The sequence below is a fragment of the Tripterygium wilfordii genome, chromosome 6 (assembly GCF_013401445.1).
Source record: "Tripterygium wilfordii isolate XIE 37 chromosome 6, ASM1340144v1, whole genome shotgun sequence".
NCBI lineage: Eukaryota > Viridiplantae > Streptophyta > Magnoliopsida > Celastrales > Celastraceae > Tripterygium > Tripterygium wilfordii.
In genome coordinates this window covers 8,477,687-8,494,384 of record NC_052237.1, presented here as the reverse complement: position 1 = coordinate 8,494,384, position 16,698 = coordinate 8,477,687, and the positions used below count along the sequence as shown (strand labels likewise).

At 37.9% G+C, this 16,698-nt stretch overlaps 1 protein-coding gene across 1 annotated transcript; it reads right to left on the bottom strand.

Annotated features, from left to right (window-relative positions):
• Positions 1-12,876: 12,876 nt before the first annotated feature.
• Positions 12,877-13,524, bottom strand: LOC120000681 (secreted RxLR effector protein 161-like). Its single transcript, XM_038848808.1, has one exon. It carries the CDS (start codon positions 13,522-13,524, stop codon positions 12,877-12,879), a length of 648 nt encoding a protein of 215 aa, XP_038704736.1.
• Between the last annotated feature and the right edge of the window lie 3,174 nt (positions 13,525-16,698).

Below are 16,698 nucleotides of genomic sequence, written 5' to 3'. Positions count from 1 at the left end.
AATCTTAGAGCTCTACTAACATTTAGTATATGTTGGTGCTTCCTCTCAACCACACCGTTCTTTTGTGGTGTATAGGGGCAATTTCTGATGAATTATTATTGTTTATAAAAAGTTTATCATGCTAAAATCCATTATATTGAAGGACTCCACATGGTTTCTAGCTTCAGAATTTATTTTCATTAAAATCACCCATGTTGCTATGCTAAAGTCTTCATTTTTGAGATGTACTCTTTTATTGTCCTAATTCAATAAAATTCACCAGAATTATCAAAAAAAAAAGTACACTAGTTTGAGCTACTGCATTTTGAGTTTAATCATTGAGCTAATTTTGCTACAGCTAATTTTATATGTTAATCTATGATCTGGTATTTTGAAAGGGACATTTCGGAATACCTTAACTATTCAAAAACACATATTTTGGATAATCATGCTTGTAGTGGCAAAAAACCGTCATGGACTAATTTTCCAATCGATGCAGGACCCAGTCAGCAAAGTTGGACGAGATGTCAGTCAATGCACAATTTGACCAACAAAGTCGAACGAGACGAACCCAAGTCAGACAAGACCATAGGTGTTCAAAAGCCCATAAATAACCCATATTCGGGCGTCCAAGCTAAGCAGCCCATACTCGGACGTCCAAGCCCAAGTCGATCAACACCCAAGTCGGTCAACTACCAAGTTGGTCAACAACCAACTTGACTAACGCCCAAGTCGATCAACAACCAACTTGATCAAAGCCCAAGTCGATCAATGCCATGGATAATTGGCGAGCATTGGTCATGCTTGCCTCAGGTATCAATCACCTAACTCAACTCCATTGCATACCGTATTCATGCATACATACAATTCATACCATATCAGTCGTACTATCGAACCATACGTAGTCAGAACAAGCCTAAGACGGCCCCACCCATGGGCGCCCAACGTCTTTGTTCAACCATCAACGGGCGACCAAACCAAAGACATTCAACGCCATCGATCGTCGATGGAAGACGATCACATTCACCTCAGGCAACGGTCGTCTCAGACCATTGTTGGACCAAGCTTTAATAAGACAAATATGACCTCTGACCCAAGCACGTCGAGTCAGTCGATCTGCCATCAATACCTGACATTGAGCCACCTGATCTTTGTACGATCCCATCTATGACCAACCAAAACAAGCCACGTCCTGACACCCGACACCATCTTCCCACAATTATCCGTATTGTGTACTCCATGTTAGTCTTGGTTGCCACACAACTCTACTATAAAATCCCCTTTCCTCTTTCATAAGAGGGGACAGACTTTTTGGACTAGGACTTTTGGACCTGAGAGCTTGAGACATTCACTCTCTCATTCACTCACCCAGTGAAAGCTTAGAGCTTCTTCAACCTTTCACCTTCGACCTCCAATCTTGAACCTTCCATCTTCAACCTCCAACCTCCAACCTTCAACCTTCAATCCTCCATCGTCGACCAACATCCGACTTATATCTTGCATCTCTACGGCCGCCTCATACGACCTCCCACCTTGCATCTCATGTTGGCATTTCATACTTTACAACTTCAACGGACTTACTTGTCTCCGACATACTTGCATTACTTGACACCTACATACTCACGCTCGTACTTCACATCTTTGATCTCTTACCTTACATCTTTTATATTCTCACTTTACTTGACTTTATCTGATTACTGACTTGATCGTCGGAGGCTCTTTGGCAGGCACCCCACTGGTGCCAAAGTCTTACCTTACATCTTTTACATACTCAACCTCGCTTTGTTCCACAGGACCCCGCTGTAGAAGGCTTAAGATAAATTACGTTGACTATTCAACGATTGTAGATTCGGGCATCTATAATTTGGCACCTATCGTGGGGCCTCTATAGCTCTTTGCCTGACAAAATGAGAAACCATAACCTCAATCGCCTTGAAAAATCATGTCTCCTCCAGAAATAGACCCTATGGTCAACGTGCTATCTCAATTGACGGCCATAAGAGAGGAGTTATGGCGACTATTAGAAGAGAACTACATGAAAACTCCATTTGGATGGCATATGTGAAAGAGGAGCAACGTGAAAACTCCATTCGGATAACTCAACTGATGGCTAACAACACGAGACCTAAAAACACTCGAATGGCTTGCATAATGTTTAACAACGAGCCGACGAGTTGATCCGAGATTACCTGAGAAGTTTCAACGACGAATAAGTATCTTTCCCCTGGTATAACTCGGAGGCGGCCCTCCGCGCCTACAAGAACAATTTGTCGGTCGATAAAAGAATATACGACCAACCAATGCCCCCTCCTTTGAGTACCAAGGCCAACGCTCATCCGCCCAGTAGGGAACCTAACAAACGAGAATATTTTGAATAGGCGCGGAAATATAACCTCAGTATTCCACACGAGGAGGCGGTGCTCGTACGTAAAGGAATGAGGGACAAAGTAAAATGGTCGTTGAAGAATATTGTTGGAAGAGAAGGGAACACTGCTTAGTGGTGCGAATTTCATCGAAACCACGGGCATAAAACGTCGGATTGTAAGGCTCTATTGTACGAGATAGACAACTTGCTCAAGAAAGGTCACCTATATGATTTGCTGACAAAAAGAGAAAAAGCCTCCTTCGCCAAAAGTAAAGATAAAGAAGAAGAGTTTCAACCCTCCCCGAATATCCCAAACAAGAGGCCCAAATAGTCTCACCTCTGAAACTCTTAACGTATACCCTTTTGTTTCATTTTCATCTTGAACGTTATACTAACTTAAGCATCAAAGTGTCGACGGTTCGTCGTCGACCAACCCTCACCTTTGTTTTTAAGCGTAGAAACGCAGGATGGATGGCTCAAGAAGAATGAGACGGAAGACATATGACGCTCAAGCTTTGAAAAGGAACCAAAAATGGACAATGCTCGAAAGAATGCAGATGATGTGCCAACCTCAAAACTATGGCACCAGGGCAAACATCAACAACAATCCAAGCTAAGTATATTTAAATTATGATAAGTGTCTCTCCTTATGGCAGTCATCTGAAATCACGTTCGAACTAATATCGTCAATCAATTTTAAATCAAAATTTTCTAAGTGTCTAGGCGTTCATTTTTATTGTTCGATCGCCAAACGTACATGGTTCATCCCTTCGAAACCCAAAATTTTGAACACTCAAACTATATTTAGATTTAAAGACGAAGTTCCATTGCCAGTATCACCCTTCTTCACTACCTCTACCACCAGCTCCCGTGAAGACTAGGAACGCCTGACGCCAGAGGACAAAGAAATGGACCAAAGAACAACAATGAGTTTGCATGCAGTAACTTCGACAAAGATACTCCGTCCAAACTGGGGGGCAAAGGATGTTTGGCACACGAATTTATCCAACAAGTCGTATTTTGGCCGCCAAAAGACATTAATACTATATACCACTTAAAAAATCTCCAAACAACTATTCCTTATCTGCTCTTTGAAATCAACGACCGCCGCTAACTTCCTCAAATTCTCCATTTCGAACTTTGGGTTATGCTTGTATGTTTTCGATCGCCCTATTAACAACCTAGTTACACGGTATGTTTCCTAACGCGAAAGTAAAAAAAAATATTGTAAACGTTCCCCATGGATGAATTTCCAAGACAAAAGAGCAAGTTATAAAAAGCTAGATTGCATATAACTGGATAGTACACCACTTTCATGTTCCGATAGTCTTACACAAAAGCCAGATTATATATCTACATTACACTGCTCTTTTCATTTGCTACCATACTCTATTCTATTTTATAAACTAGATTACATATTTACATGACACTACCATACCTTTCTTATATCTATTATATATTTCACATACAACTCTACCCCGCCAAACCTTCGGATAATCCCATCATATCCACATTTTGATCATTACAACACTTTTCCCCTTCCTCGCTGAGTCCTCCCTCCGACTCTTCTCTAATTCTTTTTCCAATTTTCGTGCCTCCAAACTCATCCACAATTACCTCTTCCATACCTTTCACAACCTCTCCCTCCTGGCCAAGAGACTCCAAGATCACTTCACAGTAGGTTATCTCTTTTTCGATAAGCCATGTGTCTGACTTCCCGTCTTTCAATTGACGAAGCATCTTAAGCTTCATCTCGGCCGCAGCCACACCACCAATAATTCTCACTCATCGATCATACTCCGTTTTGTTTCCCACCATCTCAACCTCGAGAGCGCTCAACCTCCCCTCCTTGCTCGCCAACTTTTTGGAAGTGACACTAAGATCAGAACTCATTTTTCTGACACCATCCAAAGTGCATCCCTTCCTCTCTCACAAGCCCCAAGCTTCTCCAAAGTTTGATTATATATGTCATGGGCCATGTGCCCTGCTTTCTTCCATTCATCGACCGCCACGGACATCTTAGACTTCATCATGAGAAGTCTGTCAACTTGATCCTCGGCCTCCTTCAATCTCTCAATCGCCGCGACCTCGCCTTTCCTTGCCTCCACCACTTCCGCCTCTATCTGGTTGATCCTTCGAGTCAACAACTCAATACAACTCTTAGCTGTTGACAACTCTTGTTGAAAGCGATTGGTTTCCTCGTCTTTACCCACCAACGCTTCCATTTGTTCCTTCCTCAACATAGCAATCTCCTCGTAGCTAAAAATTGCCTCCTAAAAAACTTGGAAGGAGCGGACCGATGTATCCCGAGATACTCGAGCCAAGCCCAAACCCTTCAAGAACTTCTCATCTGCCGAAAATATGAGTTGGTGGATTTCTATCGGAAGAGTATATGGCGACAAAAAAGTATACGCATTTGTAAGAAACGAACAAGTAAATGTCTCAAGGCCGTGGTCCGCCACACCCATCATAGACTCTACTATCAAACGTGCCCACTTCCTCTCCTCCTCATCTCCTTCTGGAACTTCGACCAAGTGACCCTTTCCTAGGGATTGCAATCCGCTCCGATCCGCCCCGACTTGCACATATTTTCCCAAATTCGAGACTTGTGCGGAGCGTACACAAAGGCTAATAATTTCAACCCACGCGGGAGCGGGGACGAGTATGCCTCCTGCTCCAACCAGACCATCCGCCCCGCACCCCGCCCAGCAATACATGTTTATGTACATAATATATATATATATATATATATATATAAGATTTCTTCTATAATATAGATAAAATTTAATTTATTTAAACACATATTAATTTGATATTATTATTAAAATCAAAGTAACCCCAAACCCTAAACCCTAAACCTCAGTACCTAAACATTAGAAATAAATAATCCATAAATCCTAAACTCTAAACCTAAGCACTAAATCCAGAACTTTACTTTTAATCCAATATAAATAATCCCTAAACCCTAAACACTAAACCCTAAGCACTAAATAATTCATAAACCCTAAACCTACTCACAAAACCCTAAACGCTAATTTTAATCTAATATAAATAATCCATATACCCTAAGCACTAAATAAGCCATTGAACCCTTAACCTAAGCACTAAATAATCCATAAACCCTAAACCTTAATTTTAATCTAATATAAATAATCCCTAAACCTTAAGCACTAAATAATCCATTGAACCCTTAACCTAAGCACTAAATAATCCATAAACCCTATACCTAAGCACTAAACCCTAAATCCTAGTTTTATCCAATAAAAATACTCCCTAAACAATAGAACTAAATAATCCCGAAACCCTAAGCACGAAATAATCCATTGAACTCTAAACCTAAGTACTAAATAATCCATAAACCCTAAACCTAATCACTAAACCCTAATTTTAATCTAATATAAATAATCCCTAAACCCTAAGCACGAAATAATCCATTGAATCCTAAAGCTAAGCACTAAATAATCCATAAACCCTAAACCTAAGCACTAAATCCTAAACCTTAGTTTTAATCCTAAACCCTAAACACTAAACACTAAGCACTAAATAATCCATAAACCCTAAACCCTAATTTTAATCCACTATAAATAATTCCTAAACCCTAAACCCTAAGTCATTAATTCATTTATTAAAATTAAAAATCTAAACATCACTCACCTAAGTGGTAATATAAAATTAAAAATCAAACCTTATCATTAATTCATCATTAGTCCAATTAATTCAAACCTTAATAATTTTGGCCGTATAAAGTATAAACTAATAGTAAGTAAGTAACTAAAGTATTAACTATTAACTATTAACTAACTCTAAAATAGCAAAATATTAAACAATTATTATTCGATAAAGATTAGAGAAAGACTGAGACTTTGAGAATTGAGAGACTTCGAGTGTTCGCTGCCTCTAGTGCATCGCCGCCACAGGGGACGTCCGACGTCGTGTCCGGTTCTCTTACTCTGATCTTCGCCAATCTCACCATCACAAGGAATGAAGTCGTCAGTCCCAGTTTCGATGTCTTGATTTTGTGACGAGTATTGTTCTTCACTTCACTCACTCAGTCACTCTCTTGATCTGTTTTTCAAAATTTTAATTACATAAACAACATGTTTTTTTTTAATTATCAAATTGACGTAATGCGCTACGCTTTATGCCTATTATGCTAGGGTGCCCGGGCAGACCACACTGTAATTACAATCAACGGGCAAATTTGATCTCATTTAATCTAATGGCTGAAATTATAAAAGTCCAAAAATTCTCTATTTTATTTCTCTCACTATTAACTCAGATTTACAGCTGGAGTTCAAGAGGCATGGGTCTTTGAAACATTTCATCGAACACCTATCCAACTGTCATGGATTTTATGTTCCTTTTCATTAGGCTATTAATTAGAAATTTGTTTATTAATAATCCTCAATTATAGAGGATATCTGTTTTGACTTTTTCCAAAGTAGTTATACCACGTATTAGGTCATGTAAACGTGGGTTGCAACTTTCAGTTTTTCATTCTCGGAGCCACCATCACGTGGCCTGATTGTGTTGCAGTCACAAGAACATGACATCAGAGAACAATTTTGTCCAACCTGCAATTCCTAGGTTCGATGGACATTACGATCATTGGAGTATGCTAATGGAGAATTTTTTACGATCAAAGGAGTATTGGAGTATCGTGGAGAATGGCGTTCCTGCAGCAGCAGAGGTAACGAGTTCACTGAGGAGCAAAAGAAGACTGTCTCTGATCAAAGGCTGAAAGACCTGAGAGCTAAAAATTATCTCTTTCAGGCCATTGATCGGTCAATTTTAGAAACTATTTTGAACAAAGATACATCAAAGGCTATATGGGAGTCTATGAAGCAGAAGTACCAGGGCAGTGCAAAGGTGAAGAGAGCCCAATTGCAAGCTTTGAGGAAGGAGTTTGAAGTCCTCCACATGAGGGGAGGAGAATCTGTGGATGAATACTTCGGTCGGACGCTCACAATTGTCAACAAGATGAGGATCCATGGTGAGAAGATGGATGACGTAGTGGTTATAGAGAAGATTCTTCGCTCAATGACCTCTAAATTTGACTATGTTGTATGCTCTATTGAGGAATCCAATGATTTGGAGACCATGTCCATCGATCAACTGCAAAGTAGTCTTCTGGTACGTGAGCAGCGGATGAACACTCATGAGTCTGAAGAGCAAGCACTGAAGATCAGTCATGGGGAATATGCAGGAGGAAGAGGAAGAGGTCGAAGCAATTTTAGAGGAAGGGGAAGAGCAGGTGGAAGAGGTAGGCAGTACTTTGATAAATCTCTTGTGGAATGCTACAGTTGTCATGACTTAGGACACTTTCAATATGAGTGTCCTAAGAAAGGAAGGGATGTCAAGGCTAATTTTGTTGAGACTCATGAAGAGATGTTACTCATGGCATACATTGATGTTGAAAAAGAGCAGAATCAGGAAGCATGGTTTCTTGACTCCGGGTGTAGCAATCACATGTGTGGTAAGAAAGAACTTTTCTTCTCTTTTGATGCCAGTTTCAGAGAGAAGGTGAAGTTGGGAAATAACTCACGTCTGGCAGTCATGGGAAAAGGGAGTGTACGTATGGAGGTCAATGGCACATCACAGACTGTTTCTGAAGTGTTTTATGTTCTTGATCTTAAGAACAACCTCTTGAGTATTGGACAACTTCAGGAACGAGGTGTTACCATTCTTATCAAGAACAACAAATGCAAAATTTATTATCCAGGAAGAGGACTGATAATGGAGACCTCGATGTCATTAAACAGGATGTTCATTTTGCTTGTCAAACCAATTCTGCAAAATCAACAGTGTTTTAGCACTAACTCAGATGATCTTGACACCTTGTGGCATCGCCGACTTGGGCACTTAAGCTACAAGGGCATCAAAGTTCTGCAACAAAAAGAGATGGTGCGTGGCCTGCCAAAACTCAGTGCACAACCAAGAGTTTGTGAAGATTGCCTCGTGGGCAAACAACATAGGGATTCATTCCCTAAGGAAACTACATGGAGGGCATCTCAGGTACTTCAATTGGTACATTCAGATATATGCGGTCCTATTACACCTGTTTCAAATAGCAACAAGAAATATTTGATTAACTTTATCGATGATTTCAGTCGCAAGACTTGGACCTATTTTCTGTTTGAAAAATCTGAAGCATTAAGTGTTTTTAAGCTTTTTAAAAGTCATGTTGAAAAGGAAGCTGGTTGTTGCATTAAAGCTTTGCGTTCTGATAGAGGTGGTGAATACACCTCACAAGCCTTCAAAGAATTTTGTGCAGTACATGGAATTCAAAGGCAATTGACAACTCCTTACACTCCCCAGCAGAATGGAGTAGCTGAAAGGAAGAACCAAACGGTGATGAACATGGTAAGATCCATGCTTTCAGGAAAGAAAGTTCCAAAAACTTTCTGGCCTGAAGCAGTAAATTGGACAATTCACATTTTGAATAGGTGTCCCACTCTAGCAGTTCGCAATATTACTCCTAAGGAGGCTTGGAGTGGAATTAAGCCTACAGTTGATTATTTTAGAGTGTTTGGACGTCTTTGCTATGCTCACATTGCAGATCATAAGAGAGCCAAACTAGATGATAAAAGTTTGAAATGTGTCTTTCTTGGTGTTAGTGAGGAATCAAAAGCATATAGGCTTTATGATCCAATCTTGAAGAAAATCATTGTGAATAGAGATGTTGTGTTTAAGGAAGATGAATGTTGGGATTGGGATGGAAGTTATACACAGGACATTCAAGCTGCATTAAGCTGGGGTGATGATGATGAAACTGCCAGTATTCATGATGATGGCTTTGAGGAGAGGGAAACTACTGTAGTACCCGGTTTTCGTCCGGCTCAAAAAAAAAAAAAATAAATAAATTAAATTAAATTAAAAAATAAATAATAGAAAAAATTAAAAAAAATACAATAATAATAATAATAATTCAAAAGCTCGTTCTGGAGCCCGTAATCTCACAAAAAATTCAAATCCTGTTTCTTGGACCCATAAGAATGCAAAAAATCCTAAAGCCTATTTCTTGGACCATAAGCCCATAAAAATTCCAACCCAAGCCCAATATAACTAAACCCTATAAAATATCTAAAAAATAGGACAATTAAATAAATAATAAACAAAAGAAAATCCTTAAGAGAGAAATGTGGTTCCTTTATTAGGGTTTCACAAAAATAAGGAAAAGACAAAAATGTAAGTCTTGAGGGTTTTAGAGAAGGAGAGAAAAATAGGGTTTTGGGGGGCATTTTGGGATTTTTATGAAATAGAAGATATGTTAAAAAGAGAGGGGCAGCCGCACAAGAAAGAAGGGGGGGGGATTTGGTTTCTTTAGGGAGAAAATCGTGTGAGAGGGAGAAGAAAAAAAGAAAGGAAAAAACAAAAGAGAAAAAAGGAAACAAAGGGGAATCGGGGGCACAAAGGGAAGAAGGGAAAAGGATTATTTTCTAGAAGAGAAAGGGGGAGCCGTCGTGAGAGAAAACAGGGGAGAAGAAAGGAAGAAAAAAAAAAAAAAAAACAGGAAGAAGATAAAAGAGGGCCGAAGGAAGAGGGAAAGGGAATCAAAAAAAGGGGAGCTGAGAATAAAAAAAGAACTACAGGAAGTGTTCTTTGAGGAGATTTGGCTGCTGCACAACAAAGAGAGCAAGGAGAAAAAGAGGGTGTCGTTTGTTCTATTTCTATGAGAAGGTAATAATCGGTACATTTTCCTTGTTCTATTTCTCTGCCATTTCTCTGTTTCCATTTCCGGTTTTACGTCTGGTTTTGTTCCTCTGAACGATACATGTTCTGAAATGGGTTTTGAAGTGGGTTCTGAAATGGGTTTCATGTTTCCGGTTTTGAAGTGGGGTTTGTTTATGTTTGATTTGATTTTCTTTGCTGGAGTTTGGGTGGAAATTATCTGCATTATGGCTTGATTAAGCTGAGATGGCTGCTTTGTTTATGTCTGTTAGATCCTGCCTATTGAAGTTGTTTCATCGGTTTATGTTGGGATTTGATCATGCCACTATCCTATTTGTGGTTTTATGTTTGGATTTGAATGAAATGGAGTTTAAGTTTGTTTGTCTGTAAGTTAGTCTGATTGTGAGCAGTCTTACACAAAGTGAAATGCAGGGATCCCGCTTAATTTGGTTTGCTTGTGTTTTTGATCTGAGATGTTGAGGATGAGTTGATTTCTTTGAAGATTGGCTTAATTTATATTGTGGATGTTTGTGTTTGGGTTCAGATGTTAAAGGGGAGTTACTTGTTTGATCTGTTTGATTGGGCAGGGCTGTATTTGAATATGAATTTTGCTTGTATGATAGGTTCAGATTTGGTATAAAAACAAATGTTTATATGTGAATCTCATTAAATCTATGGATATATGTGAATTTGATCTCTTGATTAGCATGTGGATATCCGTTTTTGACCCCCCCCTTATCTTGTTTGATTTTTGAATGTGGACCGGGCTCGACTTTATATGGGCCGGACTTGATTGGACTTGGGTCGGAGAATTCATTTGGAGATTGGACCGGGCTTGAGCAGTTAATGGGCTCCATAGGCCATATTTATATGTGTATTTTTTACCTTTATATTTTATTATTTGTATATTTTCTTGTCTTATTTTTGTTTGGCATGTATATCCTTGTAAATGTAAGCCATGTAATAGCATAGTGGAAAAATAATGAAAAGTAGTGTAGAGTAGTGTAATTTATATTTATGCATATTTAAATTGATTAGTATGCATGTTAGGGATTATTAGTTTATGATGCATGTTTAGAATGGATATTAAAATCGTATGCGTAGATCATTTTCCGCAAATCTGTCAATTCAACAACCGCGTCTTTACCAAATTTTCACATAAACAAATTATTGGATACTACATTAAAGTCAATTAGGAGGAGGACTTGATGACATTCAGCTCCTGCCTAGACTTTAATTTTGCTATCTTTATTTAAACAAAATGCAAATGGTGATTTAATTTACTAGATACCTAAATTAAAGTTCATTAGGAGGAGGACTTGATGACATTCAGCTCCTGCCTAGGCTTTAATTATGTTATCTTTTCAAATTAAAGTGTCATTTGTACTTCTAAACACAATGATAAATTAATTTACTAGATACCTAAATTAAAGTTCATTAAGAGGAGGACTTGATGACATTCAGCTCCTGCCTAGGCTTTAATTATGTTATCTTTTCAAATTAAGGTATCATTTGTACTCAAAAAAATAATGGTAACTAAATTGAAGTTAATTAGGAGGAGGACTTGATGACATTCAGCTCCTGCCTATGCTTTAATTACGTTATTTTTTTCAAATCAAAAAATCATTGGATAAATAACTTTTCAATAAAAAGCACATAGATCAATCTAGGTAACCTTTTAGGGAGTTGTGGGGTGCCTAACACCTTTCCCACACTCAATAGACCCCCTTACCTATTCTCTGGTTCGTAGACCATTTTTAGTGTCCAATTGCACTTAAATCAATTGGTGGCGACTCTAAATCATTTTTCATCCTTTCATCGCCGGTCCGCGTCGTGACCCCGGTTGCGACAACTACTTTCAGTGAACCTGTGTTAGAAGAAACCAACAATGACTCAGAAGAATTTCAAGAAGTAGCAGACTCATTTTCAACAAGAGAAAGGAGGGTCAGGAGACCACCACGGTGGATGGAAGACTATGAAAGTGGAGAATTCCTACCTGAAGAAGGAAATGATGGTGTCAATTTTGCTTTGTATGCTGATAGTGATCCTGTGCAATTTTCAGAGGCTATTAAGAGTGCAAAATGGAAGGCTGCAATGGACTCAGAGATGCAAGCTATAGAGAAGAATGAAACTTGGGAACTCACTGATTTACCAAAGGTAGCTAAGAGCATTGGAGTCAAATGGATTTATAAAACCAAGCTCAATGAGAAGGGTGAGATTCAAAAACACAAAGCACGGCTTGTGGCAAAAGGTTACTCACAACAATATGGTGTGGACTACTCAGAGGTTTTTGCTCCTGTGGCTCGACTTGATACAATCAGGTTAGTACTCTCACTTGCTGCACATAATGACTGGCTAGTGTACCAACTTGATGTGAAATCAGCTTTCCTTCATGGAGAGTTGAGTGAAGAAGTATTTGTAGATCAACCACTGGGTTATGAGAAAAAAGGAGAGGAGAACAAAGTTTATAGACTGAAAAAAGGCACTGCATGGCCTTAAACAAGCCCCCAGGGCTTGGTACAGTCGAATTGAGAGCTATTTTCTACGGGAAGGCTTTGAGAAATGTCCCTATGAGCATACTCTTTTCACTAAGAAATCAGAAGGAGGAGCTTTTCTGGTTGCTTGTCTCTATGTAGATGACTTAATTTTTACTGGAAACAATGAAGATTTGTTCAAGGACTTCAAGCATTCAATGATGACAGAGTTTGACATGAGTGACTTAGGCAAGCTGAGATTTTTCCTGGGAATAGATATCCTCTATAATTGAGGATTATTAATAAACAAATTCCTAATTAATAGCCTAATGAAAAGGAACATAAAATCCATGACATTTCCTCCCTTAAACTGATCATGTCCAGTAATCAGTTTATAACAGAACCAGTACACATTCCAAGTCGACTTCTCATTTTCACAAAATCATCAAGTTTGAGGGGCTTTGTCATAATGTCTGCAACTTGTTCTTGAGGTCCACAGTGAACCATTTCAACCACTCCATCGTTTGTGAGCTCTCGAAGGAAGTGGAAACGAACATCAATGTGTTTGCTTCGACCATGTAACACTGGATTCTTTGAGAGCTTTATAGTTGAGCTGTTGTCACAAAATACTACTGTAGCTTCACTTTGCTCATGATCAACTTCTCCTAAAATTCTCCTCATCCATACAGCTTGGCAGGAACAAGATGCAGCTGCTATGAATTCTGCCTCTGTGGTAGAAAGGGTAACAATGGGCTGCTTCTTCGAAGACCATGAGACAGCGCCTGACCCAAGCATAAAGACATATCCCGAAGTGCTTTTCATATCCTCAAGATCACCTGCGTAGTCACTATCGGCATAGGCAATTAGATTACTTCCTCCTCCCTTACTGTATAGCACCCCAAAATCAATAGTCCCCTTTAGATATCTCAATATTCTTTTTGCAGCTTGCAAGTGTAACTGGGTGGGATTCTCCATATATCTACTTATCAGACTCACAGAAAAGGCAATGTCAGGCCTAGTAGCTTTGAGATACATGAGGCTTCCTACAATCTGTTTATAGGAAGTGTTGTCAATCTTTTGTCCTCCTTCATCTTTAGTCAACTTAAATCCAGGTACAATGTTTTGACTTTTTCCAAAGTAGTTATACCACGTATTAGGTCATGTAAACGTGGGCTGCAACTTTCAGTTTTTCATTCTCGTGTAAGGCTTTATAAGCCAAATTTGCTTGAATAATGGTATGAAATAGTTCTGCCAAATTCACTTATAATCTTCATATATTCTAACTCTGATACCAACAACTCATATTTGTACCAAATTAGCCACATCCAGTAACTTTAAGCCAAGCTCCTCACAAGATCATTGCAACCAAATCCTAAATCAGTTCCATTAGTGCACAAATTTACAAAAAAATGGCCATTGATACTAATAAACTAAAAAAAAAACCAGAACTAGAAAGAAATTGCCATTAATGTTGCTGCTTGCTGGAGTGGCGCAATAGGAGCTGATGTGGTGACTATTTCCATTGGATTGAATTGCAGATCTCAAATTTTTACCACTAAAGAAACATATTTCTCAAACCGAAAATCATAAATGATTTTGCGAGTCGTTCAGGAAGTTCGAAGAAATTTACGTTGAAGAAAATAAAATAGGGAGAAGGCGAGGCCTGGCTTGGTTTCCTTGTCAATTTCTTGGCTACGAGTCATTTGATGAGGGAAAAGGCGCCGATCATCGGACCGGATAGAGACGAAAGGGAAAGGAAAGCTTCTCTCTGTGTGGGAATAGAAAGAGAAAATAAAATAGAGTATTTTTAGGCATTTAAATACCAACCATTAGATTGAGTCAAATTAAATCTGACCATTAGTTTCAATTACAGTGTGATCGGTCGGTCGGTTCGGTTATTGACATATTTTTAACCTAACCAAATTTTTTCGGTTAATTTCATCCATTTAACCGAACCAATATTTTTTAGAGGGTTAACCATCGGTTCGGTTAACCTAAAATTTCGGTTTGGATTTCAGTCGGTTCGGTTAATTCCAAATATTTTGGGTCAAAGTCATGTTACTAATTTAGCATATAATATGATTTATAATGTTAGAGTTTAGGATTTATAATTTTAGGGTTTAAATTTATAACTATATTATAGTTAATAGGGTTTAGGGTTTACATTCATAAGGTTTTATAGGGTTTAGGGTTCCCATGTAAAAACAAACAAAATGTTTAAGGTTTTATAGTGTTAGAGTTTAGGATTTATATTATTAGAGTGTAATTTTATAGGTTTAGTGTTTTATCGGTTAGGGTTTAAGTTTATAACATGACTATAGTTATATAGTTAATAAGGTTTAGGGTTTACATTCACAAGGTTTTATATGGTTTAGGGTTCTCATTTTAAAAAAATAAACGTTTAATGTTTTATAGTGTTAGAGTTTGGGGTTTATATTATTAGAGTATAGTTTTATAGGTTTAGTGTTTTATTAGTTAGGGTTTAAGTTTATAATATGACTATAGTTATATAGTTAATAGGGTTTAGGGTTTACATTCATAAGGTTTTATAGGGTTTAGGGTTCCCATTCAAAAAAAAAAGGTTTAAGGTTTTATATTGTTGGGACCTTTAACCTTAGAATTTAGGGTTTAATGGTTTTTATAGTATTTGTTTTGTCATATTATTAATTTCATTATCATATTTAATCTTGATAAATATAAATATATAATATATTGAAGGTGTTACATTACATGGTAAGTTACTAAGTTGGCACTTGGTAACATGAATTAATACTTATTAATTGATGTATATTATATTTATTTTGAATTTTTTATATAAGTATTAATAGATTTTTCTCGAAGAATATAAGTGTTAAATTATTAATATGTGGAAAATTAATAACATAATTATATATATATTATATATTTATATAATATGTTATATTTTCGGTTCGGTTCGGTTAATTTGGTTAATTTTTTATGTTAACCGAACCATTAACCGAAAACCGAAATACTCATAAACCTTTAACCGAACCGTCCGATTGGTTAACATTAACCGGTAAATTCGGTTAACGGTCGATCAGTTCGGTTCGGTTAATCGGTTAAAACCGAATTATGCACAGCCCTAATTGAGATGAGCTAATGACATTCGTGCCTTTCAATTGAGTGTGTTTTTCAATAACCTCACTAACATGTCAATATTTCAACTCAACACAAATGTCATGAGTCCCATCAATAACTTAGTAATGACATCTTCAGTCTTCTCTTTATTGGCGAAAAACGTTGTCTGCAATCAAAGAACACTTTTTTTTTGGCACCAAATTTTGCTGCTCAAAGCCCCATTCACTTTGTCATTTGATCATATTGTGACAACCACCCAAAGATATCCTGCCCAACGCATCACTCCTTTCTCCTACAATCACCCGCTCACTGAGAATCTTAGTCCCTTCGATCTATGATGGATAATTTTGACAGTAACATTAATGCTAATTGTTGGCACTAAAAATATTATGGGTGAGGCCTAGTCCATGTGTATAAGTCCATATTGAGAAGGAGATGGAGCCCAATTGATGAGTATAAAGGCCCAAGAAAAAGTGTGCTAAGAGTGACCCGTGTAAAGTGGAAGAGGTTGTGGTAGTTACAACAAAGGTGGTCTAGATGACAGCTTATGAGAGAAGTAAGGGAAAACTGATATGAAAAGGTGGTAATGGCTTCTAACTGACAAAAAATGACACAAATGAGGGAATAACTGCAACACGATCATGGTTTATAGAGGGAGAATTTCGTGTGAGATAGGAATTATAAAGCTGATAGACAGACAGATCGAGGCACACACACAAACAGTCAAACAGACAGACAAAAACTCAAGTCCAAAGACACTTTCAAGCTTCCAAGCATTCTAGCATTCTAATTACTTTCCAAATTCTTGTCAATTTCGAGCAAATCTCATGTTGTTCATTCCAAATTTCTTTATATTTATTCTTTGTCAAGTTTCAATGCCAACCATCGTTGTGTGAATTGTTCTTGATGTCTATCTAATTTTTCTTCATTCCAATCTCAATGAAGCGCACTTCAGTGTAGTTGAAGAGCCTAGAACTATTGAGGTCTCAAGATAGTTCGCTCAATCGTCTAGATAGAAGTTTTATTTACATTTGGTGCATTTCATTCAAATTAGTGTAGAACACTATAAGCCTTGACACACCTGCAATTCATCACCACTTTGGGCCACTT

Excerpts from the sequence above, each read along its gene's own strand:
- LOC120000681 (XM_038848808.1), bottom strand. The coding sequence starts at position 13,524 with ATGTATCTCAAAGCTACTAGGCCTGACATTGCCTTTTCTGTGAGTCTG.